The sequence below is a fragment of the Indicator indicator genome, chromosome 2, assembly GCF_027791375.1.
Source record: "Indicator indicator isolate 239-I01 chromosome 2, UM_Iind_1.1, whole genome shotgun sequence".
NCBI lineage: Eukaryota > Metazoa > Chordata > Aves > Piciformes > Indicatoridae > Indicator > Indicator indicator.
The window spans coordinates 58,284,166-58,311,478 of record NC_072011.1 but is presented as its reverse complement, the minus strand read 5'-3'; the positions used below and the strand labels follow the sequence as shown (position 1 = coordinate 58,311,478).

The following is a 27,313-nucleotide window of genomic DNA, read 5'->3' as shown; positions in this document are numbered from 1 at the left end:
ACAAGCTTGAGGTGTTAAAAAAGACAGAGAACTGCTTGAGAGGGTACAACAGAGGGCTAGAAACTAGATGGTTAGGGCACTAGAACATCTCTCTTCTGAAGAAAGGCTGAGGGACTCAGGGCTTTTTAATCTAGAGAAGGCTGAGGGGGCATCTTATCAATGCTTATGAATACATAAAGGGTAGGTGTCAGGAGGATGGGGCCAGGCTTTTTTCAATGCTGTCCAGTGACAGGACAAGGGGTAACAGGGACAAACTTGAACTGAGAATGTTCCATCTAAACATGAGAGGTGGTGGAGCATTGGAACAGTCTGCCCAGAGGGGTGGTGGAGTCTCCATCTCTGGAGTCATTCAAAATGTGCAACCAGCTCTAGGTGATCCTGCTTTGACAGGAGGCTTGGACTAGACTATCTCCAGCGATCCCTTCCAACCACTGTCCTTCTGTGTCACTTGTGCTGTGCTCCAGCAGCTGCTGTGTTTATTCCCATGGGCAATCCTTCTTCCAGACCTTGGTTGTTGTTTTTTTTTTTTTTTCTGGGTAATTTCTGAGGATGCAGAGGTGAGATGGAAGCATGCATTGTTGGAGTTGGTCCAGTGGAGGGCAGTGAAGATGATCAGAAGGGCTGGAGAACCTCCCCTGTGGCTGCAAGAGTTGGGGTTGTTCAGCCTGGAAAAGTGAAGGCTTTGGGGAGACCTTATAGTGGCCTTACAGTACCTGAAGGGGGTCTACAAGAAAGCTGGGGTGGGACTCGAAGTGATAGGATGAGGGGGAAGGGCTACAAGCTGGAAGAGGGGAGATTCAGACTGGATATCAGGAAGAGATTCTTTCCAGTGAGGGTGATGAGACTCTGGAACAGGTTGTCCAGGGAGGCTGTGGGTGCTGCCCCCATAGGTGTTCAAGGCCAGGTTGGACAGGGCCTTGAGCAGCCTGGTGTAGTGGAAGGTGTCCCTGCCCATGGCGGGGAGATTGGAACTGGATGATCTTTAAGGTCCCTTCCAACCCAAACCATTCTATGGTCCCGAGGCAAAAAGCCTAGAAGCAGTCTGTGGTTGTTTCTCATGTGGGGCAGTCTTGATGCATAGCTGGGACATAGGTCATATTCCAGAGAACAGGACAAGAGCAGCTCAGACAAACATCTGAACTGCCCAGGAAGCTGCTTGCTCTCCAGTATTTCAGTGACTGACTTCCTGACTCCTACACTTTGAGACACCTCTCTCTGCAGGCTGGAAGTGCAGCAGCCAGCAGTGGGTCACAGGAGCTCCCTCCTAAAACCCCAGGGAGCAGAGGGCTCTCCTTGGCTTGTAAAAAGCTCAGGCAGCCCTGTCCTGGTGAGTGCTGGAGAGACAGCCTTAAAGTGACTGTGCTGGAGTCTGAGATCTGTCTAAAGTCCCCCAGTGGGGACTGTTTTGGCAGGTGTGCTTTGGGCTGTGTTTCCCTTAGCACAATGCTTTCAGCTGTTAGGAGGAGACAGAATCACAGAAACATTCATGTTGGAAAAGACCCTCAGGATCACCAAGTCCAACTGATAACCCTACTCTGCAAGGTTCAGCCCTAAACCATATCCCCAAGCACCACATCCAAACCACCTTTAAGCACCTCCAGGGTTGGTGACTCAGCCACCTCCCTGGGCAGCACATTCCAATCCCTGACCACTCTTGCCGGGAAAAATTTTTTTCCTACTGTCCAGTCTAAACCTACCCTGTCACAGCTTGAGGCTCTTCCGTCTTGTTCTATCACTAATTACCTGTGAGAAGAGACCAGCAGCAGCCTCTCCACAATGTCCTTTCAGGTAGTTGTAGACAGCAATGAGGTCTCCCCTCAGCCTCCCCTGTTTCAATCTAACCTTTCCCAGCTCCTTCAGTCGCTCTTCATCAGATTTATTCTCCAGGCCCTTCCCCAGCTTCCTTGCCCTCCTCTGCACTGGCTCCAGCACCTCCACATCTCTCTTGTATTGATGTGCCCAAAACTGGACACAATACTCGAGGAGTGGCCTCACCAGACCCCACGCCTCCCTTTACTCCCACTTCCCCCTCCCCATGCTCTAAACATGCCCTCCTTTTGGTGCCTTGCAGCTGCGGGGGCTGGGGCCGCAGGCCTCTTCACCAAGGAGCCTTACTCCCAGGACGCCCTGCATGGGCGCAGCGCCATCCTGCGCTGCGAGGTGAAGGAGCCGGCAGAGGTGGAGTTTGAGTGGCTGCAGAACGGCCTCCCCATTCAGGACACGGAGCAGCGCTTCAAAGAGGGCAGCAACCTCCAGTTCGCTGCCGTGGATCGGCACCGGGACACGGGGAACTTCCAGTGCGTGGCGAGGAACTTGCTGACCGGGGAGGAGTCACGCACGGCCAACGCCTCCTTCAACATCAAGTGTGAGTGTGGGGCGAGGGTGGCAAGGCACAGCCTGGTGCTGCCCACCCTGCACATGGGGAAGCACTCTCTGCACAGGGCTTGAGGCTGGAAACAATTTTACCAGGCTGCCTGATGATGAGTGGGGTGGGGGGATTGCATCAGGCAGCGATTCGCAGAATCGCAGAACGTTAGGGACTAGAAGGGACCTTGACAGATCATCCAGTCCAATCCACCTGCCAGAACAGGGTCACCTACACCAGATCACACTGGAACGCATCCAGGGGGGTCTTGAATATCTCCAGAGAGGGAGACTTCACAACGCCCCTGGGCAGCCTGTTCCAGTATTTGGATTGGATTGGATGATACGAACTGTGCAAGTAGGATTCTTCTGCAGCTACTATAGTTTTCATGCCCTATAGTAGGGCACTTGTATCTTCTGATGACTCCGACGCTGTCAGAGGCACTTTCTCCTGCTGCCCTCTCTGCTTGTGTATATGAAATCATAGAATCACAGAATGTTAGGAGCTGGAAGGGACCTTGAGAGATCATCCAGTCCAACCCCCATGCCAGAGCAGGATCACCTGTACCAGATCACACGGGAACACATCCAGGCAGGTCTTGAATATCTCCAGAGAGGGAGGCTCTACAACCTCCCTGGGCAGCCTGTTCCAGTGTTCTGTCATCCTCACAGTGAAATAAATCTTCCTTCTGTTTCCATGAAACTTCCTATGCTTCAACTTCCACCCATTGCCCCTTGTCCTGTCATTGGGCATCATTGAGCAGAGCCTGGCTCCATCCTCTTGGCCCTCACCCTTTACATATTTATAAACACGAATGAGGTCACCTCTCAGTCTCCTCCTCTCCAAGATAAGGAGCCCCAGCTCCTTCAGTCTGTCCTCTTACGGAAGATGAGATTGGGATGTTACTGCACCAAGTGTGTCCTGAGCAATGCAAATCCTTTCAGAGCCCCTCTTGTCCCTCAGGAAACAGCTACACAAGGCAAAAAATAGGAGATTTGCAGAGTGAATGTCCCTTTGCTCCACACCAGCTTGGAGGCTTATGTGTCTCTAGGCATGCTTGTGCCCTTGCTGCATGCTCCAGTTATTCCTGAGCCATGAGGATGATTAGAGGACTTGAGCACTTCCCCTATGAAGAGAGACTGAGACACCTAGGGCTGTTTATTCTGGAAAAGAGAAGACAGAGGGGATCTGATCAATGTCTATCAATATCTGAGGGGTGGGTGTCAAGTGGAGGGGGCCAGGCTCTTTTTGGTGGTTCACAGTGATAAGACAGGATAAGGAACAACAGGTTCAAGCTTGAACATAGAAGATCTCACCTCAATATGAGGAAAAACTTCTTTACAGTGAGGGTGACGGAGCACTGCAACAGGCTGCCCAGAGAGGTTGTGAAGTCTCCTTCTGTGGAGACTTTCCAAACCCACCTGAATGCATTCCTGTGCAGGTTACCCTAGGTGATCCTGCTTTTGGCAGGGGGGTTGGACTTGATGATCTCTTGAGGTCCCTTCCAACCTCTCATGTGCTGTGATACTGTGATCTGCCTGGGATCTGTGGGTTTGGAGAGCCAGCTACTTTGATATTCTTTGATCCCACAGGGATTGAGGCAGGCAATGTGGTGCTGAAGCAGCCAGCCAGTGTCGCTGAGATCCAGCCCTCCTCCACAGTGGTTTTGCGGTGTCACATCGACGGCCACCCACGGTAAGGGTTGCCTCCTGAGGAGCGGACCCTGAGGAGGGTCCCCCCTGCACCTTTTGCTGGGTGCTCTTCCCCCTTTCTCTCTGTCTCTCCTCTCTCCTGCGAGGATTCAGTAGAGTCTAGGGAAGGTGAAGGGCAGGATTGAGCCTGCGGCTGACCGCCGGGGGAGAAGGCAAATGGCTTCTTCAGAGCCGTGTAGCGAGGAGCACAGTAAGGACAGACTGTCCCAGTCCGGTCGCTGAGCTGCTTGGTGTCGCTGCAGTCACTCTCCGTCGCTTTCCAGTCGTGTGCCCTCCACTTGGCTGCATGTCTCATAGCTTGGTGTCTGTGTGGGGGCCGGCAGCGGGGATGGAGAGCCGGGGAGAGGGGCCATCTCTGGGCTGGCTCCTCTGCATACCTGCTCTTTGGGGAAGCCCTGCCAGCGCCCCGCACCCGGTCACGCTCCGGCTACTGTCTTGCAGCCCCACGTGGCAGTGGCTGCGGGACGGAGCCCTGCTCCCCGACAGCCGCAGCGGCTACGCCGTCAGCAACAAGGAGCGCACGCTGACGCTGCCCAGCGCCGGCCCCGACCACAACGGCCTCTACTCCTGCTGCGCCCGCAACGCCGCCGGCTCCGTCTGCAGCCACAACAACTTCACTCTCAACATCATCGGTGAGTCGTCCGGATGGCCCTTCCCTGCTCTGCTGGCAGCCTCCCCTCTGCTGCAGGGGTTTCTATACCTGCTTGTGACCAGATGAAGGCAGGGGACCCTGAGCAACACGATCTAGCTGGAGAAGTCCCTGATGACTGCAGGGGGGGTTGGACAAGATGACCTTCGAGGGTCCCTTCCAACCAGATTGATTCTGTATCTGCTTGCTATCAGTGCAAGGATGAAGGCAGGGAGCTATTGAGGGTAGAGGCTGCACAGCTGCTATGTCTTGATGGGATCCTGAGCAACCTGATCTAGTTGGAGAAGTCCCTGATGACTGCAGGGGGGGTTGGACAAGATGACCTTCAAGAGTCCCTCCAACCAGATTGATTCTATATCTGCTTGCTGTCAGTGCAAGGATTAAGGCAGGGAGCTACTGAGTGCAGGCACTGCATGGCTCCTATGAAACTGAGCTTGAGGTAGCCTTGGAGGAAGCCAGCCCAAGGGGTTTGTGGCTGGGGAGGGGGCTGGGATTCGCAGGGTCTGTGCTGAGGAAGCAGGGTGGGCAGGGTGAGAACTGGAAGCACAGAAGCCCCAAACTCACTTGAGCTGGGTAGGTGAATGAGGTCAGTGCCAGGAGCTCCTGGCTGTCTGGGCATGTGCCAGCAGCAGCTGGAAGCCTGCAGCTGGGTATCCAGGCTCTCTGTCCTTGTACTGAGCCTTTTCCTCAGTTACAGAATCAGAGAATTCTTTCATCTGGAAAAGACCTCTAAGATCATCGAGTCCAACCATCAAGCCAACACCCCATGGCTGGTAAACCATATCCCAAAGTGCCATGGCCACACATTTCTTGAACGCCTCCGGGGATGGTGACTCCACCTCCTCCCTGGGCAGCCTGTTCCAATGCCTGACCACTCTTGCAGGAAAGAAAATTTTCCTTGTATCCAACCTAAACCTCCCCTGGCACAATTTCAGGCCATTTCTTCTCATCCTATCACCTGATACTAGGGAGAGGAGTCTGACCCCTACCTCCCTCCAACCTCCTTTCAGGGAGTTGTAGAGAGCAATGAGGTCTCCTGTCTCCTTCCTCTTCTCCACACTAAACAATCCCAGTTCCCTCAGCCGCTCCTCACCAGACCTGTTCTCCACACCTTTCATCAGTGTTGTTGTCCTTCTCTGGACCCACTCCAGCACCTCAATGTCTTTCTTGTGAGTGGCCCAAAAGTGTCAGGCTGGTAGGACTTCCTCTGTGTGAAGCCTCTGGCCAGAGACAAACCTGACACACTTGGCTTGGTTTGAACCTTACCCCATCTACAGGGGTCAGTTTTTCCCTGCCTCTTTCTGGAGCAGGTCTGTGCTGTCATCTCTGGTACTGGTGCACCAGGGTACCTCCCCTCTAACAAGGTTTGGAGCCTGCAGGCTGTCAGTGCTGCTGGTTTTGCTAATACCAGTGCCACCGTTATACCACATGGATGAGAGATCCCACTGGCCTTTGGAGGCAAGGCCCGGGGAGGGCCTGAGATGTTGACTTTGGAGAGGTGTTTGGAACTGGACAAGGGAATTTGCAGTCTGGTGATGGGTTTGATGTGTTTGCTAAGGACCCAGGGTGCTCAGGGCCTTGCTGGAAGCAGAAAGGGCCTTTCCCCAGAGCAGCTACCACTGGGCTCTGGCTGCATAACTACAGCCACGCTGGCATGCCTGCCTCCTGCAGGCCCACAGTGTGCTTGCAAGATGCCCCCAGCTCTTCTCTGAGTTTCAGCCAGAGTGCTGGTGAAGGGACTCCACAGGCCACTGTGCTTTCCTCACCCTCCTGTGGTCTCTGCCATTGCAGACGAGAGCTTCCCTCAGGCAGTGGTCGTCCCGCAGGACCTTATCGTGACCAAGAATGAAGAGGCCATGTTCGACTGCCAGTTTGCAGCTGTGCCTCCTCCCACACAGGAGTGGCTCTTTGAAGACAGCCCCATCACCAACAGATCCAAGTAACAGGGACCCCAGTGACGTGGGCAGGGCTGGGAGGAAAGAGGGCATCATGTTCCCGAAGCAACAGACAGAGGCCAAACCCTGACTGTGCCCAAGGGCAAGCACTCAGCATCGAGCTGGCCATTGGGATTGGTTTCTGAGCTTGGCTGGCTGGGGTTTAGCAGGGTCTTGGTGCTTGTGCATGACCTGTACCTGCACAGGACTCGGCAAGCAGTGTGTCCTTGAGTCCTGTGAGGCTGTCAGTCCTGGATGCCTGGATGTCTCCCAGCCCCAGATGTGTATGTGTGGTGATTTTGTGGAGCCAGGGACAGCTCAAGCCCCAGACACCCACTTAGGACAAGTCCCACATTCAGGGACACGTCTCAGTACCAGATGCCCACAGATGGCGGTCCCCAGACTCAGGGATGCCTCCCAGTCCCCAACATCTGCACCAACATCTGGGCCAGCTTATGGCTGTCTTGCACCTTCAGATGCCACTGCATGATGATCTCTAGAGCCAGGAATATTTCTGAGCCCCAGAGCTGGGGACATCTCCCAGTTCAGGCTGCCCATGGGCAGTGGTCCTGGAGCCCAGGATGTCTCTCAGCCAGACTGTGCAAGGCAAGTGGTGCTATCTGGGTGCCTGGCAGTTCCCAGGTGCCACCTGGTCCCCATATCCCCTTTCCTGGCTGTGCTAACATTCAGAGCTGGCCCAGTTTGTTGATGCATCTTTGGTGAGAGTCAGCTCTTCTCCAAGAAATAGACTTCTCTTAGCTCATTTCCTCCAGGAAGGATGTGTCCCACCATCTCCCGGTTTATATGTGCTGCTGCCCCTGCACTGGTGTGGTGGGTTGAAAAATTCCCCCTCAACATTAAATTTGCTGGACCGGCTCAGTTGGAAGCAAATGAAAGCTGTATTTACAAGCAAAACTACAATCTACAATGGACTGCACTGAATATGTACAAAATACACAGTATTGACAATATTTACAGGTATTTACAATTGATAAACAGCACAAGGACCCCCCCTGGCCAAAGACCAGGGGAAGCTACTAGCTTCTCCCTCCCTGCCTTCCCCTTACCCCCCTGTACACAAAGGGACAAGTGAAAGGAGCAGAGAGACCTTAGAACTTAGCCAAAACAGTGCAGCCAAGGTCAAGCAGAAGCCAGCAGAAGCACAAAGTGAGTATCTCCCAGAGTGAAGAGGTGAGAAGAGAGAGAGAGGTTGTTTTGCAAACTAGTTTAAGCTCATTATCTCTCCAATGGGATTGTTTAGAACAATCATTATTTTCCTTTTTACACCCAATAGTGGTTTATTTACATTTTACCACTTTCTGTTCAAGATCTGTGAAAACTTTTAAAGGCATAGCCTAAAACTACCACAGCTGGGAAACTTTGACTCGGCACAAAATTCCCCCTCTTGGTTCCAAGGGCTCATGTAGGACATCACAGGGCTGTGTCTCTGGTCTGTGTCCTGCAGAGATGCCCACTGAGCCCTGCCTCTCCCCATATGCCCAGGACCACCATCTTTGCCAATGGTTCCCTGCTGATCACCCAGGTGAGGGCTCGCAGCACCGGTGTCTACAAGTGCGTTGGCCACGGGCAGAGGGGGAAAACTCTTGTGCTGAAGGCGACTCTGCAGTTAGCAGGTTAGATCCAGGGGCTGATGTCAGGGTGGGCAGTGGGTCCCAGAGCCTCAGTGTCACTCTGGAGCTGTGGGACAACATAGCAGTGAGTCAGTATGTGGAGAACTGCTTGGTTATCTGTGAAATGGCTGGAGGAGAGGAGCAAATACAGCTTGTGCAGGCCTTCCCTCAGCTGGTACCTTCCGTGGCGATGGTGCTGCTGGTGGGTTGGCTACACCTTCCTGCCCTGTTTGAGCCCTGCTCTCTGTTGCACCTCTTAGAGATAGAAGAAATGGCACCCTTCACCCCAAAGGTGCTGACGGCGAACCAAGGGCACCGTGTGGCCTGCACTGCCCCACGAGGCGTACCCACGCCTCAGGTCTGGTGGGAGAGGAACCAGGAACGAGTTCCCACTACTGGCAGGGTGCACCAAGAAGCAGAGCAGCTCGTTTTCACCAGCATCAGCGAGACGGACGCTGGGACCTACACGTGCCATGCTGCCAACAAGGCTGGAGAGAAGAAACAGGAGCTCAGCATCATCGTGGCTAGTAGGCAGCTTTCTGAGCAGGGCTGGGAGGAGACAAAGGGGCTGGAGAGGGGCTTGGGATGAGCTGGGTTGGGGTGGTGCATCACCCCACTGATACAGATGAGGCACAGCTCATGGCTGGGCTTCAGGGCCCCTCGGCTGGCTGCACACTGCCTGTCTTGGATGCCCTGGTGCTGGACAGAGACAGCATGAGCAGCCCTGTATAACCCTTTGCCTCCATGCCCAGCGGTGCCTAAGTGGGTGGAGATGCCCAAGGACAGCCAGCTGGAGGAGAGCAAGCCAGGATACCTCCACTGCCTCAGCAAGGCCTCCCTGAAACCCACAGTCACCTGGTACCGCAATGGCGTCTCCATCTCTGAGGTGAGGCAATGGGACAGGATGTTAGGGGCTGGAAGACACCTCTGAGCCCCTGCCACTCAGGGGCGCTTCTGCTGGGCACCTGCTCAGCTCATTCCTCTGCTGCTGCTCTCTCCCACATTGCTCCTAGGCCCAGCATCACTGTCACCCCCACTCTGGCCACATCCCTGCCACCATCTCCACCCTACTGATGTATAGGTGCCCACCTGGCTTGTCTTTAGCCGCTCAGCTGGCATCCAGCCCTGTGCTTGTGGGGCAGTGACAAGCACAGTATCACAGTACATTAGAGGTTGGAAGGGACCTCAAGAGATCAGCAGGTCCAACCCCCCTGCCAAAAGCAGGATCACCTAGGATAGTCTGCACAGGAATACATCCAGGTGGGTTTTGAAAGTCTCCAGAGAAGGAGACTCCACAACCTCTCTGGGCAGCCTGTTCCAGTGCTCTGTCAGCCTCGTTGTAAAGTTTCTCCTCGTGTTGAGGTGAAACCTTCTATGCTCAAGCTTGTACTTGTTGTTCCTTGTCTTACTACTGAACACCACCGAAAAGAGCCTGGCCTCCTCCACTTGACACCCACCCCTCAGATATTTATAGACATTGATCAGATCCCCTCTCAGCCTTCTCTTCTCCAGACTGAACAGCCACATGTCTGTCAGTCTCTCTTCGTAGAGGAGATGCTCAGGTCCCCTAATCATCCCCTAATCAAGGGAGCTGTCACTGCAGCTTGTCCTCTGCGTGGGTCCGAGCAGGGCTCTATTTGAGGTGTGCTGCGAGGTGTGGGGAGCGCCAGAAGGCAGGCGTAAGAGCAGGGCTGGTGACGGTGTGTGTTGTGCCTCTCTCCCTGGCCGCGGGCAGGACTCGCGGTTCGAGATCTCGGCGAACGGGACGCTGCGTATCAACAACGTGGAGGTGTACGACGGGACCCTGTACAAGTGCGTCAGCAGCACCCCCGCCGGCAGCATCGAGGGCTACGCCCGGGTGCACGTCCTGGGTACGCTCGCCAGCGCCACACCTCCTCTCCTCCTGGCTTTCTCCTCTGCCTGGCCTGCCCCACACCCCCCAGCTCTGGTGCCTCCTGCAGCTGTGGGGGCCTAACAGCGACATCTGTCTCTTGGCAGAGAATCTGAAGTTCACTCCGCCACCCCAGCCCCTGCAGTGCATGGAGTTTGATAAGGAGGTGACAGTGTCCTGCTCAGCCACAGGCCGGGAAAAACCAACCATCCAGTGGACTAAATCAGGTAAGGGGGCACTCGGATGTGGTAGGTCTTGTTTCTGATCTGGGGTCCCAGGAGCTCTGTGCCGGCTCACTTCCAACATGGGTGAAACAGTGGTGCTGCAGCTGCCTGGGAAGCCAGTATGGAGCACAGTGCTTCATGCATGATGATCCAGAGGGCTGGAGCACTTCCCCTGTGGGGACAAGCTGGGAGAGTTGGGATTGCTCAGCCTGGAGAAGAGAAGGTGCCAGGGAGATGTAATAACAACCTTGTAGTACCTGAAGGGGGCCTACGAGAAGGATGGAGAGAGACTGTTTGCAAAGGCCTGCAGTGACAGGACAAGGAGCAATGGCTTCAAACTAGAGAAGACAAGATTTAGATTGGATGTTAGGAACAAGTTCTGCATCATGAGAGTAGTGGAACGCTGCAACAGGTTGCCCAGGGAGGTGGTTGAGGTCCCACCCCTGGAGATATTCAAGATGAGGCTCAACAGGACTCTGGGCAACCTGATCTGGTTGAGGATGCTCCTGCTCTGCTGACTGCAGAGGGGGTTGGACTAGATGACCTTTGGAGGTCCCTTCCAACCCAAGCCATTCTATATGATTCTGTACACGATCCCTTTCCTTGCCTCCTGCAGATGGGAGCAGCCTGCCATCCCACGTCAGCCACAATGCTGGCATCTTGTCCTTCCACAAGGTGAGCAGGAGTGACTCTGGGAACTACACGTGCATCGCCTCCAACAGCCCGCAAGGCGAGATCCGTGCCAACGTGCAGCTTGTGGTAGCAGGTGAGGGCTCTGCGGCAGGCAGGGGGTGCCCTGCTGTGCTGGCCTAGCAGCGTGCTTGCCTGGCAGTGTGCTGGCCTGGGTGGCATCCAGCTGCCGTCAGTCTGGCCTGGCCTCGAGCTCTGCCCTGTGGTACTTGAGTCTCTTGGTTTGGCAGTGCTTTACATGCAGCTCAAGGGGGCACGTGCCACTGTGCCAGGGCTGGCCCTGCCACCCTGTGGGAGCTCAACACCCTTCCCAGGAGCTGACAACCTTCTTGTTGGGCTCTCTGCCTTCAGTTTACGTCACCTTCAAGCTAGAGCCAGAGCCCATGACAGTGTACCAGGGGCACACAGCCATGTTCCAGTGCCAGGCAGAGGGAGACCCTGTGCCACACATCCAGTGGAAAGGGAAGGACAAGCTTTTGGATCCCGGCAAGCTCCTGCCCAGGTACACAGCATCCATTCCAAACTGCAAGGTGGCACAGCTTGGTGCTCCCCACACCTACCCAACGTGTGGGTGCTGATGGTGCAGTCTTGGGGTCCCACCCTGGGGGGCACACAGTCAGTTGTTTCCATGTCCCAAAGCCTGGACTCTCCTGGCCCCAAGGCTACTCTTTCTGCCAAAGTCTGCCAAGCTGCAGTTGGGCAACAGCCATTTATTCTTGAGCACTGCACAGCCTGAGATTCAAGGTAACCCAGCTGGGCACCCCAGCTCAAGAAGGACAAAGAACTGCTGGAGAGAGCCCAGTTCTGGGCCACTAAGATGCTGAGGGGACTGAGACATCTCTCATATGAGGAAGGGCTGAGAGGGCTGGAGAAGAGCAGGCTGAGGGGGATCTTATTAATGCTTACAAATACCTAAGGGGTGGGTGTCGAGAAGATGGAACCAGACTCTTCTCAGTGCTCCCTAGTGACAGGACAAGAGGTAATGAGTGTGAACTTGAACATAGGAAGTTCCATCTAAACATGAGGAGGAACTTCTTTACTTTAGGGATGGCAGAGCACTGGAACAGGCTGCCCGGAGAGGTGGTGGAGTCTCCATCTCTGGAGACTTTCAAGGCCCACCTGGATGTGTTTCTGTGTGATCTGCTTGAGGTGATCCTGCTCTGGTGGGGGGCTGGCCTCTCTGATCTTCAGGAGTCCCTTCCAACCCCTACCATTTTGTGATTCTGTGATAACAGCATCCTGGGGACCTAGGGCTGAGGCATCCTGGGGATGATGGGGCTGCAGGTGCCTCAGGGCTGCCTCTGCCCTCTGGTGCTTGCAAAGGGCTCTGTGTGGTTGGCAGGATTCAGATCATGCCCAATGGCTCCCTGGTGATCTACGACGTCACCAGTGAGGACTCAGGGAAGTACACCTGCATCGCCGGCAACAGCTGCAACATCAAGCACCGCGAGGCCTTCCTCTATGTCGTAGGTAAGGGGGTGGAATGTGGCCTCGTGCCATCTCCACCAGCTCCAGGCTCTGCTTCTGGCTCTGCTGGTGGGTTCCTGCTAGGGAATCACAGAGACTTTCCAAACCTTCCTGCTGGTGTTCCTGTGTAGCAGCCCCAGGTGAAGCTGCTCTGGTGGGAGGGGGTTGGACTGGATGATCTCCAGATCTCCTTCCGCCCCCTACCGGTCTGTGACCTCCCCTGGGATGCAGCACGGTGTGCTGTGGGCTCTGCCCAGCGGTCTGTGGGTGGGGGAGGAGATGGCCACAGCAGTGGGGGAAAGAGGTGGATTTTCTCAGTCTTTCAGCACATTCCTGGACAGGATCTGGGAAATCCCTCTGCACCTTTAGTCTGGAGAAGAGAAGACTGAGAGTGGATCTGATCAATGTCTGTCAATATCTGAGGGGTGGGTGTCAGGAGGAGGGGGCCAGGCTCTTTTTGGTGGTTCACAGTGATAAGACAAGGAACAATGGGTTCAAACTTGAACATAGGAGATTTCACCTCAACGTGAGGAGGAACTTCTTTACAGTGAGGGTGACAGAGCACTGGAACAGGCTGCCTGGAGAGGTTGTGGAGTCTCCTTCTCTAGATACTTTCAAAACCCACCTGCAGACGATCCTAGGTGATCCTACTTTTGGCAGGGGGGTTGGACCTGCTGATCTCTTGAGGTCCCTTCCAACCTCTGATATACTGTGATACCTTTGAGGTGGGTTGAAAATTTTCCCCCAACATTAAATTTGCCAGACCAGCTCAGTTGGAAGCAAATGAAAGCTGTACTTACAAGCAAAACTACAATCTAGAATGGAGTGCAATGAATATGTACAAAATAGTACAATATTTGAAGTATTTACAAGTATTTACAATTAATGAACAGCACAAGGACCCCCCTGGCCAAAGACAGGGAGAAGCTAATAGCTTCTCTCTCCCTGCCATGACCTTTCCCCCCCTGTACAAAAAAGGGACAAGAGAAAGGAGCAGAGAAGTTAGAACTTAGCCAAAACAATGCAGCCAAGGTCAAGCAGAAGCCAGCAGAAGCACAAAGTTAGTCTCTCCCAGCCTGAGGAAGCGAGGAGAGATTGTTTTGGTACACCTAGTTTAAGTCTTTTATCTTTCCAATGGGATTGTTTAGAACTATCATTATTTTCCTTTTGACACCCAATAGTGATTTATTTACATTCTACCACTTTTCTCTTCAAGAAAGATCTGTACAAGCTTTTTAAAGGCATAGCCTAAAACTACCACAGCCCTCATGGATTTAGTGCTCTCTGCCCCACAGACAAACCAGCAGCTGAAGAGGATGAGGGACCAGGCAGCCACACACCCTACAAGATGATCCAGACCATTGGGCTTTCAGTAGGGGCAGCTGTTGCCTACATTATCATCGTGCTGGGGCTGATGTTCTACTGTAAGAAGCGGAGAAAAGCCAAGAGGCTGAAGAAGCACCCAGAGGGCGAGGAGCCTGAAATGGAGTGTCTGAATGGTGAGGCTGGCACTCCTGGGGCTGGGAACTTCACTGCCAGCCCCTTAGCCCTGAGCTGGAGGGGCTGTGGAGCAGGGAGCTCCCATGAAACTCACCCTTACCTTAGGAGTCTCTTTGTCTTGATTTTGGCCATGGCTGGTGGCAGAGATCTACTGCCAGGTGAAAAATCCTAGGTCAGGGCAATCCTTGATACCAATACAGGCTAGGGGATGATGAGATTGAGAGCAGCCCTGCAGGAAAGGACTTGGGGGTTCTGGTGGATGAGAAGCTGGATGTGAACCAGCAGTGTGCACTTGCAGCCCAGAAGGCCAGTGGCATCCTGGGCTGCATCAAAAGAAGCATGGCCAGGAGATGGAGAAAGGTGATTCTGCCCTTCTGCTCTGGTGAGACTCATCTGGGGTACTTTGTCCACAAGAAGGACATGGGCCTGCTGGAGCCAGAAAGATGATCAGAGGGCTGGACCTTCTCTCCTATGACGGCAGGCTAAGAGAGTTGGGGTTGTTCAGCCTGGAGAAGAGAAGGTTCTGAGGAGACCTTAGAGCTGCATTCCAATATCTGAAGGGGACCTGCAGGAAGGCTGGGGAGGGGCTGTTTAGAAAGGGCCTGTAGTGAGAGGAAGAAGGGTAATGGTTTTCAACTGGAGCAGGGGAGGTTTAGGTTGGGCATTAGGAGGAAGTTCTTCACAATGAGGATAGTAAAATACTGAAACAGGTTGCCCAGAGACTTGATGGGTGCCTAAGCAACCTGATCTAGTTAGAGATGTCCCTGCTCACTGCAGGGGGATTGGACAAGATGACCTTTGAGGGTCCCTTCCAACCCGATGCATTCTGTGAAACCTGCATCTGAGCCCCACATCATGGCCACCTCTGTGAGTTACGTATTGAGCCTACTCTGCAGCACGCAGACATGGCATCACACACACCCTGTGCCAAGAGGAGCAGGGTGGCTCTGTTGCAATGTAATAAGCCAGCAGTACTCTGCTGGACTGTTCAGATCCCAGGTCAGCAGCTCCTGGTGCTGGAGGGGAAGACATTCCCCTGAACAGCCCTGAACTCCTGCTGTCAACTCACCCCGTAATCTTGAAAGCCCATATGTGCTTTGAGCATCTACAGCATCCTCCAACAAGGACTTCTGGAGCATAAAAGTATCTAGAAGCTCTCTCTTTGCTTCTCAAGCTTGTCAGCTATTAGCTTTGCTCTGGAACACACAGCTCTTCTCTGTGCCTGAGTGTTCCTCTGAGTGCCTTCTCTGGTTGTGCTGTCACCTTTCTGAGATGTGGAGCCTGAGACCGGCCACAGTGCATCCAGAGTGACACAGCTGCATTGTGTCTTGCTTCCAGCTGGGCCACTGCCTTCAGTTCCCTGCCCACAGAGCTTGCTCTGGAGAGGGAGCAGGCAAGTCAGGACTGAGCCCACCACTGTAAATGGAGCATCAGGGTTGCTTTTCCCAGGCTTCATGTTGTATCTAGCTCTGGCTGCACCTCAAGGCATTTCTCAGTGACCTAGAATCATAGAAGTGCCTGTTTGGAAAAGACCAACCATGACCTAACCTCTCCCTGTACACAGCTGCCCTCTGCAGCTGGCCACAGCTGGCTTGTACTTTTGGTGCTAGCTGAGTTGAGTGGCTTTGGCAAACAGCTGCCAGCAGCACGTTTTTCCATGTTGGCAGCATATTGTACTACCCTTGTTCCTACTTTCTGTCTGTCCACTGGAGGATTTTCCTTCCTCTCCTGTGGCAGCTGAGCTGCTTTTTAACAGCTGCTCCCATGAGAGCCTGCAAACAGACTAAGCTCTAGGTATCTATTGTGCATGACTCCTTCAGAGAACCCAGGAGATCTCAGGGGCATTTTGGTTCCCAAAAGCTGTTAGAGCTCTTTCTCCTGGTTGTCCTGGTCATGGTTGTCCTTACACCACTCATCCCAGGAAGGATGTGTAAGTGATGGGGTGCAGTTGAGTTTGCTGCCCTTACAACTGCCTGCATCTCCTCTTCTGCCACTGCCTCCTCCCAGTTCTCTGGCACACAGCACATCTTGGTCATGTGGGGTTTGCTTGTGAGGTCCTGGCCAAACATCACTGCTGGCTTTGTCTCCTGTTTTTCCTCTTGCATTGGTACTTTGAAGGGAGCTACACCTCCATAAGAGAAGTCTGGCTGTGGGGAACATCCTGGGGGTAGGGATGCAGGAGGATCTCTGCAGCTTTGCACTCCTCTGCTGCCACTGTGAGCTTTTCCCATGGACAAGTTGCAGGCAGCTCACCTGTGCCAGCAGGCTCTGGATATCATCCTCTTCCTGGGAAAGGATTTGGTTTATCCTTTTGGAGGTGGTCCCAGATTTTTATTTGGGTCTTTCTTTATTATATCTTCTTTTTATTCTCCCAGAATCTGCCTCTTCTTATCCCCTTCATTTGGAGCCAGTTTAGCTGTCAGAGGCACCCTCCCTGCTGCGAGCAGACCCAGCTGCCCAGATGTCTGCACTCCTCTGGTGCTTTCATAGCCTTTCTGGAGGACTGATTTGTGTTTGCTGTCAGCTCCAGTGGAGTCACTCCCTTCACCACGGTCTTCAAAGATTTGGCTCTTTTTCCTCCTTTTGATGTGGTCCTACTTTAGCTGGGTGACCTGAAGTATCTCAGCATCTACCTGATGACTCCCTGGCTGGCTGACTTTTCCAGTGGCTTCAGGATCCGGAGAGGTTTGACCTTCCTATGGATTTGCAATGGATGCTTCCTGTGGATCTCTGTGCTCCTAACAAGTCTGTCACCTTCTGAGGTCATGTCCCTGGCGTGCCACGTCCTCTGTAACCAGGCTATCTGCTCTCAATGTCCCTCTGTGTGACTGTTCTGCTTTTTTGGGGTGAATACAGAAACAGCATTTGGAGAAGTTAACAGCTGTGGGGACTGAGGGGAGCGTTTGATTTCTCTGTTGTCACGTGGTGACTTCTCCAGGGCAGCATGGCTGTGACTCTTGGTCAGGCATTGGAACAGGCTGCCCAGGGAGGTGGTGAAGTTCCTGTCCCTGGAGGTGTTCAAGAAATGTGTGGCCATGGCTCTTCAGGACATGGTTTAATGGCCATGGTGGTATTGGGTTGATGGTTGAACTTGATGATCTTAGAGGTCTTTTAGAACTGGAACAACTCTATGATTCTTTCTCCAGGAGATACTCTGGTGTTGCAGGCAGTTGGGAAAGCAGGCAGCTCCTCCCTCCTTGCTTCTCTCTGGTCTGCTGTATGCTTAAACTAAAGTTCCTGATCATTTTTTGAATCCTTTTGTTACCAACTGTCCTGTCAGAGCTCTGTGAAACATGGAGATGTCTGCTTTCGAATGTCTCTGTTGCTGCTGCCTGCTGGTGCTGTCTCTCAGTGTCAGCATACTCAAAGTCCTGCAGCCTTTGGTGTTTTCTTGGCACAGCTGCAGTGGTTGTCTTGTGTTATCCTCTTGGCTTCAAGCTTGTTACTCTTGAGACACTATCAGTCATGAGTGCAGACAGCACAGGGTCAAACAGGCTTGCTAATAATTAGCCTAAAACCATGGAGAGTGGAAGTAGCATCCACCTTTGATTTGTGGGGTAGATGCTGGTTTTTCACTATAACCTTCTGCAAATGTTACTCCAGTGTGTGAGAGGGGACAGCTGTCAGTAGCCAGGGTTCTTAAGTCAGCATATCTCAGTCTTCACACCCCCAAGCCAACAAGTGACAAAGCTGCTGTCCCTGTCATCATGGCCAGAGCTGGTCAGGGTGGGCTTGTGTGCATGTCTGGTGTGCACACACTGCCAGCACCTCTTGATGGAGATGATGGGCAGTGGGCAGCTGCTGAGGGGCTTGGATCACAGGTCTTATGAGGAGCAGCTGAGGGAACTGGGGCCGTTTAGTCTGCAGAAGAGGAGGTTGAGGGAAGACCTCATTGCCCTCTGCAACTACCTGTAAGGCGGCTGGAGCAAAGTGGGGGTCCCTATCCCTCTGCCCATGCCTTTCTGTACCACTATGCCTATCCATATCTCTATCCTTATACTTGTCCCTGTCCCAGGCCCTCTCCTCATGCCTGTCACTATTCCTATCCTTAACCCTATTCTTATACCTATCCCTGTCTCTGTCCCATTCCTTGCCCTTATCCCTGTACTTATCCCTGTCCTTATCCTTATACCTCTTATTAATCCTATCCCCATGCTTTTCCCTGTCTCTGTCCCTATCCTTCCTGGTCACCTGTCAAACAAAAGTGTCTACAACTACCCAAAAGAAGGTTGGAGCATGCAACATGCAACAAGAGACAGGACAAGAGGAAACAGCCTCAAGCTGTGCCAAGGGAGGGTCAGGTTGGATATTAGGAATGATTTTTTTTTTCCCAGAAAGGGTTCTCAGGCATTGGAACAGGCTGCCCATGGAGGTGGTGGAGTCACCATCCCTGCAGAAAGTAAAAGACTGTGGATGTGATGCTGAGGGATGTGGTTTAGTGGCAGTGACTTAGCAGGAGTGGTGGGACTGTGAGCTCTGGATGAGTGGTTGGCCTTGATGATCTCAAAGGTCTCTTCCAACCTCAACAGTGTTCTGATTCTATTTCAGGTTGGGTCAAGTGTTACTTTTGTGAGTCTATCTTTTTGTGTGGCCAGGTGATTTCTTAATGCTTTCTCCTGAGCTAACTGAAATGGGAGGGTGCAGGGTGATGCTGCACACCTGCCAGCCACCTTAGCTTGGTACTCTGCCCCACTGTACATTCCAGCCCCTGCCTTCAGCTTATGGAAAGTGTCTCTTCCTGGTGGTAAGCTTGATCCAAGCAGTAAATGTATTCAAAGTCAAGGCTGGCTCTCCCTACAGCTATCTGTACAATCTTTCCCCTACAAGTTGCCTGTAGGGTTCTCTACTTTTGTAAGGCAGTAATACTTTGTCCCTTCTGGGGTTGCCCAGGGAGGTTGTGGATGCCCTCTCCCTGGAGGTGTTCAAAGCCAGGTTAGAATCCTCTACTCTGGTGAGAACATGTCCAGAGAAGGGCCATGAGGATGGTCAGAGGGCTGGAGCTCCTCTGCTCTGGAGACAGACTGAGAGAGGTGGGGCTGTTCAGTCTGAAGAGGAGAAGGCTCTGAGGAGACCTTATTGTGGCCTTCCAGTATCTGAAGGGGGTACAAGAAAGCTGGGGAGGGACTTTTGAGGGTGTCAGGTAGTGATAGGACTAGAGGAAATGGGAAAAAATAGATATGGGTAGATTCAGATTGGATGTTAGGAAGAAGTTCTTCACCACGAGGGTGGTGAGACACTGGAACAGGTTGCCCAGGGAGGTGGTGGAAGCCTCATCCCTGGAGGTTTTTAAGGCCAGGCTGGATGTGGCTGTGAGCAACCTGCTCTAGTGTGAGGTGTCCCTGCCCATGACAAGGGGTTGGAACTGTGGATGATCTTTGAGGTCTCTTCCAACCCTGACAATTCTATGATTCTAAGTCTTGAACAACCTGGTCTGGTGGAAGATGTTAATTGTATGATTTGCCCTGTTCACTGGCTGCTGCTTGTGCCAGGGAAATCCCTGATGGAGGTCCTGAGCAGAAAGCTTGCTGGAGTTGATTGCAAGGACAGTGCTTCCTAGCACTGTTTTAACCCAGACAGCAAAGGGCTGATTTGATCTGACAGGTTCAACATTTCCAAGGACATGAGCATTGCTGGCTTGCTGGGAAGTGAGCAGGAAGGTCAGACTGCAGCCAAGTGCTAGATAAGATAGATAAATGGTAGATAAGAACATGCTGGGCATCAAGAGACTGTTATAGTGAGCAGGGTCCTTTCTGTTCTGCCTCTGTCTCACTGTCTCTGTCTGGTCTGCTGCTGTCCTGCAGGGTTTTGTCAATGGTAGTTTGGGTGTAGCTGCTCCTTTGGGGTGACTGAGTGGCGTGGGATGGACAAGGCCAGATGGGGCTCGTTGGCTCTGGGACCAAAGACATTGCTCAGCATCTGATTTCAGAGGTGGCTGCAAGGCTGCTAGAGATAGGGTCAGATGTGAGCCCAGAGGAGGCAACTATGTGAGGCCACTCCGTTGCCTGGAGCACAGACATCAAGCTGGCCACTTGGAGCCAGTGTTTGGGAGTGTCAGCCTCAGAAGGGACTAATGTTCTCTGCACAGCCTGGCAGGATTCTGAGCTGTTTGTGCTTCCCTTGCAGGTGGTGCTTTGCTGCAGAACGGGCAGATGACAGCAGAGATCCAGGAAGAGGTGGCCTTGACCAACCTGGGCAGCAGCTCTGGGGCCAGCAAGCGGCACAGCACTGCTGACAAGATGCACTTTCCACGTTCCAATCTGCAGACAATCACAACCCTGGGTATGCTGAGCCACCCCAGCCCTGACCCACTCCAGCAGGAAACCTGTGGCTGAAAGCCCAGCTTGTCCTTGCTGGGAAAGTGGATGTGTTGGGCTACAGAGAGCCCTCCAGCCGCTGGGCTGTGAAATCCATACACTGTCCTAATGTCTTCCCATGTGCCGCTCTACGCTTCCAGGCAGGGGGGAGTTTGGTGAAGTTTTCCTGGCTAAGGCAAAAGGTGCAGAGGATGGTGAGGGAGAAGCACTGGTCCTGGTGAAGAGCCTGCAGACGAGGGATGAGCAGCTGCAGCTGGACTTCCGGCGAGAGGCAGAGATGTTTGGCAAGCTGAACCACTCCAACGTGGTGCGGCTGCTGGGGCTGTGCCGTGAGGCAGAGCCACACTACATGGTCCTGGAGTATGTGGACTTGGTAAGGGCCCCTCCCAGCAGTGCCTGCAGAGAGGAGGAGGAGGGTTGGATGATGGGCATGAGGCCTGCAAGAGTGGCATGGTCCAGGCTGGCAACCCAGAGCAAGCAAGATGTAGGGGAACCAGTCTGAGATAATCACTGTTCCAAATATGTGGAGGAGTCTCAGGGGGAATCCTAGGCTGGATGAGGCTCTAGCCAGCCTGATCTAGTGTGAGGTGTCCCTGCCCATGGCACGGGGATTGGAACTAGATGATCCTTGAGGTCCCTTCCAACCCTGACTGATTCTATGATTCTTTGAATGAGAGTCTCCTGTAAGACCTGAAACAATTTCATCCTCTTCCACATCCTCCTAATTTCTGGTTTATGAGCAGGACATAAACCAGGAGGTTGGACAAGATGACCTTTGAGGGTCCCTTCCAACCCAGTGCATTCTATAGAACTGTTTCAGTTGGAAAAGACCCCTAAGATCAAATCCAACCATCAGCCTAAGACCACCATGATTCTATCACTCAGGCAAGTTAGGTTGTGGGACTCCATGCTACAGAATGGCTGTGAATCCTAAGGGCTGTTATGGAGAGCTTGGAGTTCATGGGAGAGAAAGCTTGGGGCATGAAAACCCTCCTGGAAACATCAGGCATGCTTATTCTGATCTTAAGGCATTTGAGGCCCAGAAGTGACCAGAAGTGTACTGGCTTGTCCTACAAGGCAGGGATCAGGAGGGCAGGTGGGGACTGCAGCCCAGGAGATGAGGATTTGTGGGCTTGCCACATCTGGGCATCACAGGGACTGATGTGGCTGGCAGCATGAAGAGATGCTGCCTCTGAGCTTCACTTTCTGACTCCCAGGGGGACCTGAAGCAGTTCCTGAGGATCTCCAAGAGCAAAGATGAGTCTCTGAAGCCACAGCCCCTCACAACCAAACATAAGGTGATAATACAGCTTTGGAAGCCCTGTGGTGCTGAGGAGCCCGAGGAGGGCGGCCAGTGCTGACACGTGTCTGGGGTCAGGTGTCTCTCTGCACACAGGTGGCCCTGGGTATGGAGCATCTCTCCAATGGCAGGTTCGTGCACCGGGACTTGGCAGCCAGGAACTGCCTGGTCAGCGCCCAGCGGCAGGTCAAGGTCTCGTCCCTCAGCCTCAGCAAGGATGTGTACAACAGGTCAGCTGGCAGCCTGGCAGGGGGCTGGGAGGGGGTGGGATGGCACCAGTCTCACTGCCTGCCCGTGCTGCCTGCAGCGAGTACTACCACTTCCGCCAAGCCTGGATCCCGCTGCGCTGGATGCCACCTGAAGCCGTGCTGGAGGATGAGTTCTCCACCAAGTCAGATGTCTGGTCCTTTGGGGTGCTCATGTGGGAGGTCTTCATGCATGGAGAGATGCCTTACACCCCAATGGCAGACGATGAGGTCCTAGCAGGTATGTGCTGTCCCTTGCACTGTAACCTACTTCCTTTCCTTGTGGTGGAGGGAGCCAGCCAGGCTGGGTGAGAGCCTCCTTTTTCTCACGGTGCTGGTCTGGCTGGGGAGGCTGTTCCAGCCCTGCATGGAGAGATGCTGTCCTTGGATCGAAGGGCCACAGGATGTTAGGGATTGGAAGGGACCTCTGGAGATCATTGAGTCCAACCCCCCTGCCAGAGCAGGACCAGAGAATCTAGCACAGGTTACACAGGATGGGTCTTGAAAGCCTCCAGAGAAGGAGACTCCACAACCTCTCTGGGCAGCCTGTTCCAGTGCTCTGTGACCCACACAGTGAAGAAGTTCCTCCTCCTGTTGAGGTGGAACCTCCTGTGCTGTAGTTTATATTCATTGCTTCTTGTTCTATCACAGGGTGCAACTGAGCAGAGCCTGTCCCCTCCCTCTTGACACTCAGCCTTCAGATATTTATAAACATTTATTAAATCCTGTCTCAGTCTTCTCCAGACTAAGCAGCCCCAGGGCTCTCAGCCTCTCCTCACAGGGCAGTGCTCCAGTCACTTCTTCATCCTGGTAGCTCTCTGTTGGACTCTCTTGAGTAGATCCTTCTCCCTCCTGAACTGGGCAGCCCAGAACTGGCCAGAATATTGCACACTGTGGAGAGGTTCACAGCTCCTCCCAACGGCCCTTTGGACTTTGCTTTCTTGGCAGGTCTGCAGTCAGGCAAGACGAAGCTGCCTCAGCCCGAGGGTTGCCCTTCCCGCCTGGCCAAGCTGATGCAGCGCTGCTGGGCGCCCAGCCCTAAGGACCGACCCTCCTTCAGCGAGCTCGCCACCGCCCTGGGGGACAGCCCAGCCGACAGCAAAGCCTGAGCGTCCCAACCCTGGCTGGGGAAGGATGCAGCGGGGTGGACAGGGAGGTCTTGTAGCTGCCTGGGGACTCCCTGGCAGTCCTGTGGGCCCCTTGCTATGCCCAACCCCGATGCGCCAGCAAGCACCTCAGCACCAGCAGCTGCTGGACTCGAAGCACAAGCCAGTGTACCCCAGGCCCCCACCCCTCTCCTCCACAGGTCCCAAAAGACAGCCCTTGCTGCCTCTTGCTCTCTGCCTGCCCAGCCCTGCGCCCTTGGGCCGCTGGTGTGGATGGAGGGCAGCTCTCACCGACCTGGCAGGACCTGGGCTCCAGCACCAAGCTCTCTGTCTCCACTCACCACATGCATATCGGACCCTTCTTCCCATCCTCTGTGCTAGGCATGCCTGGCCCCCTGCACCCTATGGGTACAGGCCAGCCAGCAGGAACACAAAGTGCCTGGCATAGGAAGGATCTCACCACCTTTTCCAACTACCCTGTGCCTTTTTTTTGTACAATGACTCTGGGTAGCACCCCTCCCTCTTTTCCAAAGCGCTGACTCCTCCCTACCATAGTATTTCTGTTACTGGAATGCAGCCTAGTGTGGGTTAGTTTGCTTTGAGTGGAGGGTACTGCAGCCAAGAAGGGTTGGGTTTTGTTGAGTTTTTATATGTTGCTCTCAATAAAGAAGGCTTTTTTTTTTAAACTGTTTTCCTCCACATGGCTCCTGGGAACTGCTGGGGGCTCGTTCCTCAGGCATCTGTCTCCTGTGTTTAAGGCTTTTACCCCCTTCCCAGCTGGATCCAAGATTCTGTTCCCAGCCCTACTGTGCCCCGAGAGAGCACTTTGTCTCAGCACTTATTGCCTCTCTGGGCAGTCATGGGTAGCTCTTCAAGAGGGGCATCTGTCTCGCCAGAGAAATGTCCCTTTTGGACTCCCTGCAAGCAACCACTTGCAGACATGTGGCCAGGTTCCCCTCTAGTTTAGGCAGCCAAGCTTTTGTGGCAACTTTTCTCCTTTGTAATGGGGGTTGTGCTCCCAGCCCTGAGGCCTGGGGCAGCTTTGCAGCCAGCAATGCATTGTGTTTTCATACAGCAGATTTCAGCTCTGCTGCCTCAGAGGACTTGAGGGGCCAGCACTGGATACTGGGGAGGTTCCTGCAGCCCTCTCTTCTGTGCCAGTGTCCCAGAGCTATAGCAGGGTTCTGACAGATTCCTGGGGAGGAAAGGGCAGATTGGAGACAAGAAGCCTCAGTCATAGAATCATAGAATGGTTTGGGTTGGAAGGGACCTTTAAAGATCATCTAGATCCAACCCTTCCACCACAGGCAGGGACACCTTCTACTAGCCCAGGTTGCTCAAGACCCTGTCCAGCCTGGCCTTGAACACATCCATGGAAGGGGCATCCACAGCCTCCCTGGGCAACCTGTTCCAGTGTCTCACCACCCTCACTGGAAAGAATTCCTTCCTAATCTCCAGTCTAAATCTCCCCTCTTCTAGCTTCAATCCATTCCCCCTCATGCTGTCACTACACGCCCTTGTCAAAAGTCCCTCCCCAGTTTTTTTTGTAGGCCTCCTTCAGGTACTGAAAGGCTGCTAGAAGATCTCCCTGGAACCTTCTCTTCTCCAGCCCCCACATGAACAGGAGTCAAGCCAACACAGGGTAGGCCTTTTCCCTTGGAGCCAGACTGGGACACTACATTTGGCCAAGCTGCAGACCAGCAGTTTTGGTTGCTGTACACCAGCAACTTTGGGTGCTGTACAGCCCTGGGTTGCAGGGTCTTGAAGAAGGAATTGAGCTGGAAGACAGGAAGCCTGCTGGGGCTGGACTGGAGACAATGGGCACAAGCTGCGCAAGGGGAATCCATACTGGATATTAGGAAAAACGCTCTGCCCCACCAAGGGGAAGCAGAGATGCCCAATCTTGGACCAAGTAAGCCCTGAACAACCCAGTCTAGTTTGCTCTGCTTTAAGCTAGGATGGACCTGAAATATCCAAGGTCGTCATCTCACTTCTGCCACCCAGAGAGGCTATGTGGAGATGCTAGAGCATGAAAAGAGCTCATTTCTTGGGATGTGCTATCTGGCTCTGAGCTTGGGTTAGGTCCAGGGCTTGGGAACAGGGTCAGCCAGGCCTCTCTGGGTTCAAGCAAGTTTCCTGCCTGTAGAGCAGTCAAAATTGTTTGTCCTTTCCCAACGCTCATGATGCGTCTTACGGCTATGAGCTGTAAGAGTCTCCCTGAGCCAATGCCTCCTGGCAAGCAGAGCTGTGGTGGGCTGTGGGGCCCCTCTCTCCTCCCAAGACCTGGTGCTCCTTCATAGAGCAGGTTTGGCAGCAGGGGTATCACCAGCCTGAACTTCTGCTTCTTCCATGACTCTTCTCCAGAAGGCCTTGGGCCCGTGGCATTATGCACACTGGGTGGAGCTGTTGTGGGCAGAGGTCTCTGCTGTGTCTTCTCTCACCCTTGTAGCCCTATGTCCCTCTTGTCACTCCTAGTCCTTCCCCAGGGCCTACACAACCCTTTTGGAAAGCCCAAGGGCCACAGCACTGCTGCATGCTTGCTCTCCAGCTTGCAAGAGACAGCTCACATGCGTCTGCTGTTGCTTGATATCCTTTTGTTCCATCTCTCCCATCCATCCTGTTCCTCCTGCCTGCTGCCTCACATCCCAAGCAGGACTGTGGCTACACACCATGGGATGGATTCCTGCAACCAAGTCACTAATAAATGTGTCTTGTCTTGCCTGTGCATCCCTGTGGTGGTCTTTACTGCTAGAGCACATCTTACTCACTGAATGGTTTGGGTTGAAAAGGACCTCAAAGATCATCCAGATCCAACCCCTCCACCACAGGCAGGGACACCTTCCACTAGCCCAGGTTGCTCTAGGCCCTGTCCAACCTGCCCTTGAATACCTCCAAAGAGGTGGTATCCACAGCCTCCCTGGGCAACCTGTTCCAGTGTCTCCCCACCCTCACTGGAAAGAATTTCTTCCTAATCTCCAGTCTAAATTTCCCCTCTTCCAGCTTCAATCCATTCCCCTTCATCCTATCACTACAAGCCATTGTCAAAAGTCCCTCCCCAGCATTCTTGTAGCCCCCTTCAGGTACTGCAAGGCTGCTAGAAGGACTCCCTGGAGCTTCTCTTCTCCAGGCTGAACAGCCCCAACTCTTGCAGCCTGTCCCTATAGAGGAGTTGCTCCAGCCCTCTGATCATCTTCATGGCCTCCTCTAGACCCAGTCCAGCAGTACAATGTCCTTCTTCTGTTGAAGGCCCCAGAACTGGGCACAGTAGTCCATGTGGGGTCTCACAAGAGCAGCACAGAGGGGCAGAATCACCTCCCTTGTCCTGCTGGTCACACTTCTTTTGCTGCAGCCCAGCACTCAGTTGCCTTCTGGGATGCCAGTGCACATTGCTGGCTTTTGTTGAGTTTTTCATCAACTGACACCCCCAAGTCCTTCTCCTCCAAACTGCTCTCAAGCCACTCCTCACCCAGCCTGTTGGGATTGCCCCAGCCTAGGTGTAGGACCTTGTACTTGGCCTTATTGAACTTAATGAGATTGGCTTGGGACCACCTCTTGGCCCAGAAATGCTCCTGGCTGGTTCTGCAACTGCTTCATAGAATCACAGGATTGTTTTGGTTGGAAAAGACCTCTTAAGTTCATTGAGTCCAACCGTCAACCTGAGAGCACCATGGCCATTAAACCATGTCCCAGACTGCCATGTCTACACGTTTCTGAACACCTCCAGGGACAGTGACTCCACTACTTCCTTGGGCACCTGTGGATAGATCCTATCAGAGCCTGTCACTCAGTCCTCCTAGCTGGACTAGCATCCCTACAGTGCAGCATCTCAGCTCCTCAGCAGAGGTTACCTCCTCCATCCTGGTCATTGGTGCTTTTCCTTGGAGGCTGTCATGGAGCTGAGAGCCAGGTAAGGGCAGCTGTACAGCGTCAGTCAGTAGGCCAGTGGGTGACCTTGAGTCTCTGCCCTGCCAGGTGAAGGCCACCTGCATGTTGGACACAATGAATGATCCCTTCTCCTCCCACCTTGCTGCCCCATGTTAGGCATGCCAGGCAGAGTAGCAGGGCTGTTGCTGTGCTCACTCAAAATGCTCCTAGATGGGCTGGTCTTGGAGCCAGGCACCATCACTTGTGGTGACCTAGCCAAGAATCTTTATGGTGCCACAGCTAGAGAACAGAGATGCCAAGGATTTCTGGAGTGACAGAATCACAGAAACATTCAGGTTGGAAAAGACCCTCAGGATCACCAAGTCCAAACAATAACCCTATTCAGTAAAGTTCACCCTTA

At 53.5% G+C, this 27,313-nt stretch overlaps 1 protein-coding gene across 1 annotated transcript in view; it reads left to right on the top strand.

Annotated features, from left to right (window-relative positions):
* Nucleotides 1–23,031, top strand: part of PTK7 (protein tyrosine kinase 7 (inactive)) — a 53,812-nt gene extending 30,781 nt beyond the window's left edge. Inside the window, exons 4-22 of the mRNA XM_054397321.1 lie at nt 2,072–2,365; nt 3,958–4,060; nt 4,519–4,709; nt 6,518–6,665; nt 8,164–8,294; nt 8,552–8,818; nt 9,044–9,177; nt 10,027–10,162; nt 10,290–10,409; nt 11,023–11,172; nt 11,448–11,598; nt 12,439–12,566; nt 13,859–14,062; nt 20,187–20,342; nt 20,518–20,750; nt 21,595–21,675; nt 21,756–21,907; nt 21,985–22,163; nt 22,871–23,031. Coding sequence (XP_054253296.1) covers nt 2,072–2,365; nt 3,958–4,060; nt 4,519–4,709; nt 6,518–6,665; nt 8,164–8,294; nt 8,552–8,818; nt 9,044–9,177; nt 10,027–10,162; nt 10,290–10,409; nt 11,023–11,172; nt 11,448–11,598; nt 12,439–12,566; nt 13,859–14,062; nt 20,187–20,342; nt 20,518–20,750; nt 21,595–21,675; nt 21,756–21,907; nt 21,985–22,163; nt 22,871–23,031 — 3,119 coding nt within the window. The remainder of the gene's footprint in view (nt 1–2,071; nt 2,366–3,957; nt 4,061–4,518; nt 4,710–6,517; nt 6,666–8,163; nt 8,295–8,551; nt 8,819–9,043; nt 9,178–10,026; nt 10,163–10,289; nt 10,410–11,022; nt 11,173–11,447; nt 11,599–12,438; nt 12,567–13,858; nt 14,063–20,186; nt 20,343–20,517; nt 20,751–21,594; nt 21,676–21,755; nt 21,908–21,984; nt 22,164–22,870) is intronic.
* The last annotated feature ends 4,282 nt before the right edge of the window (nt 23,032–27,313 follow it).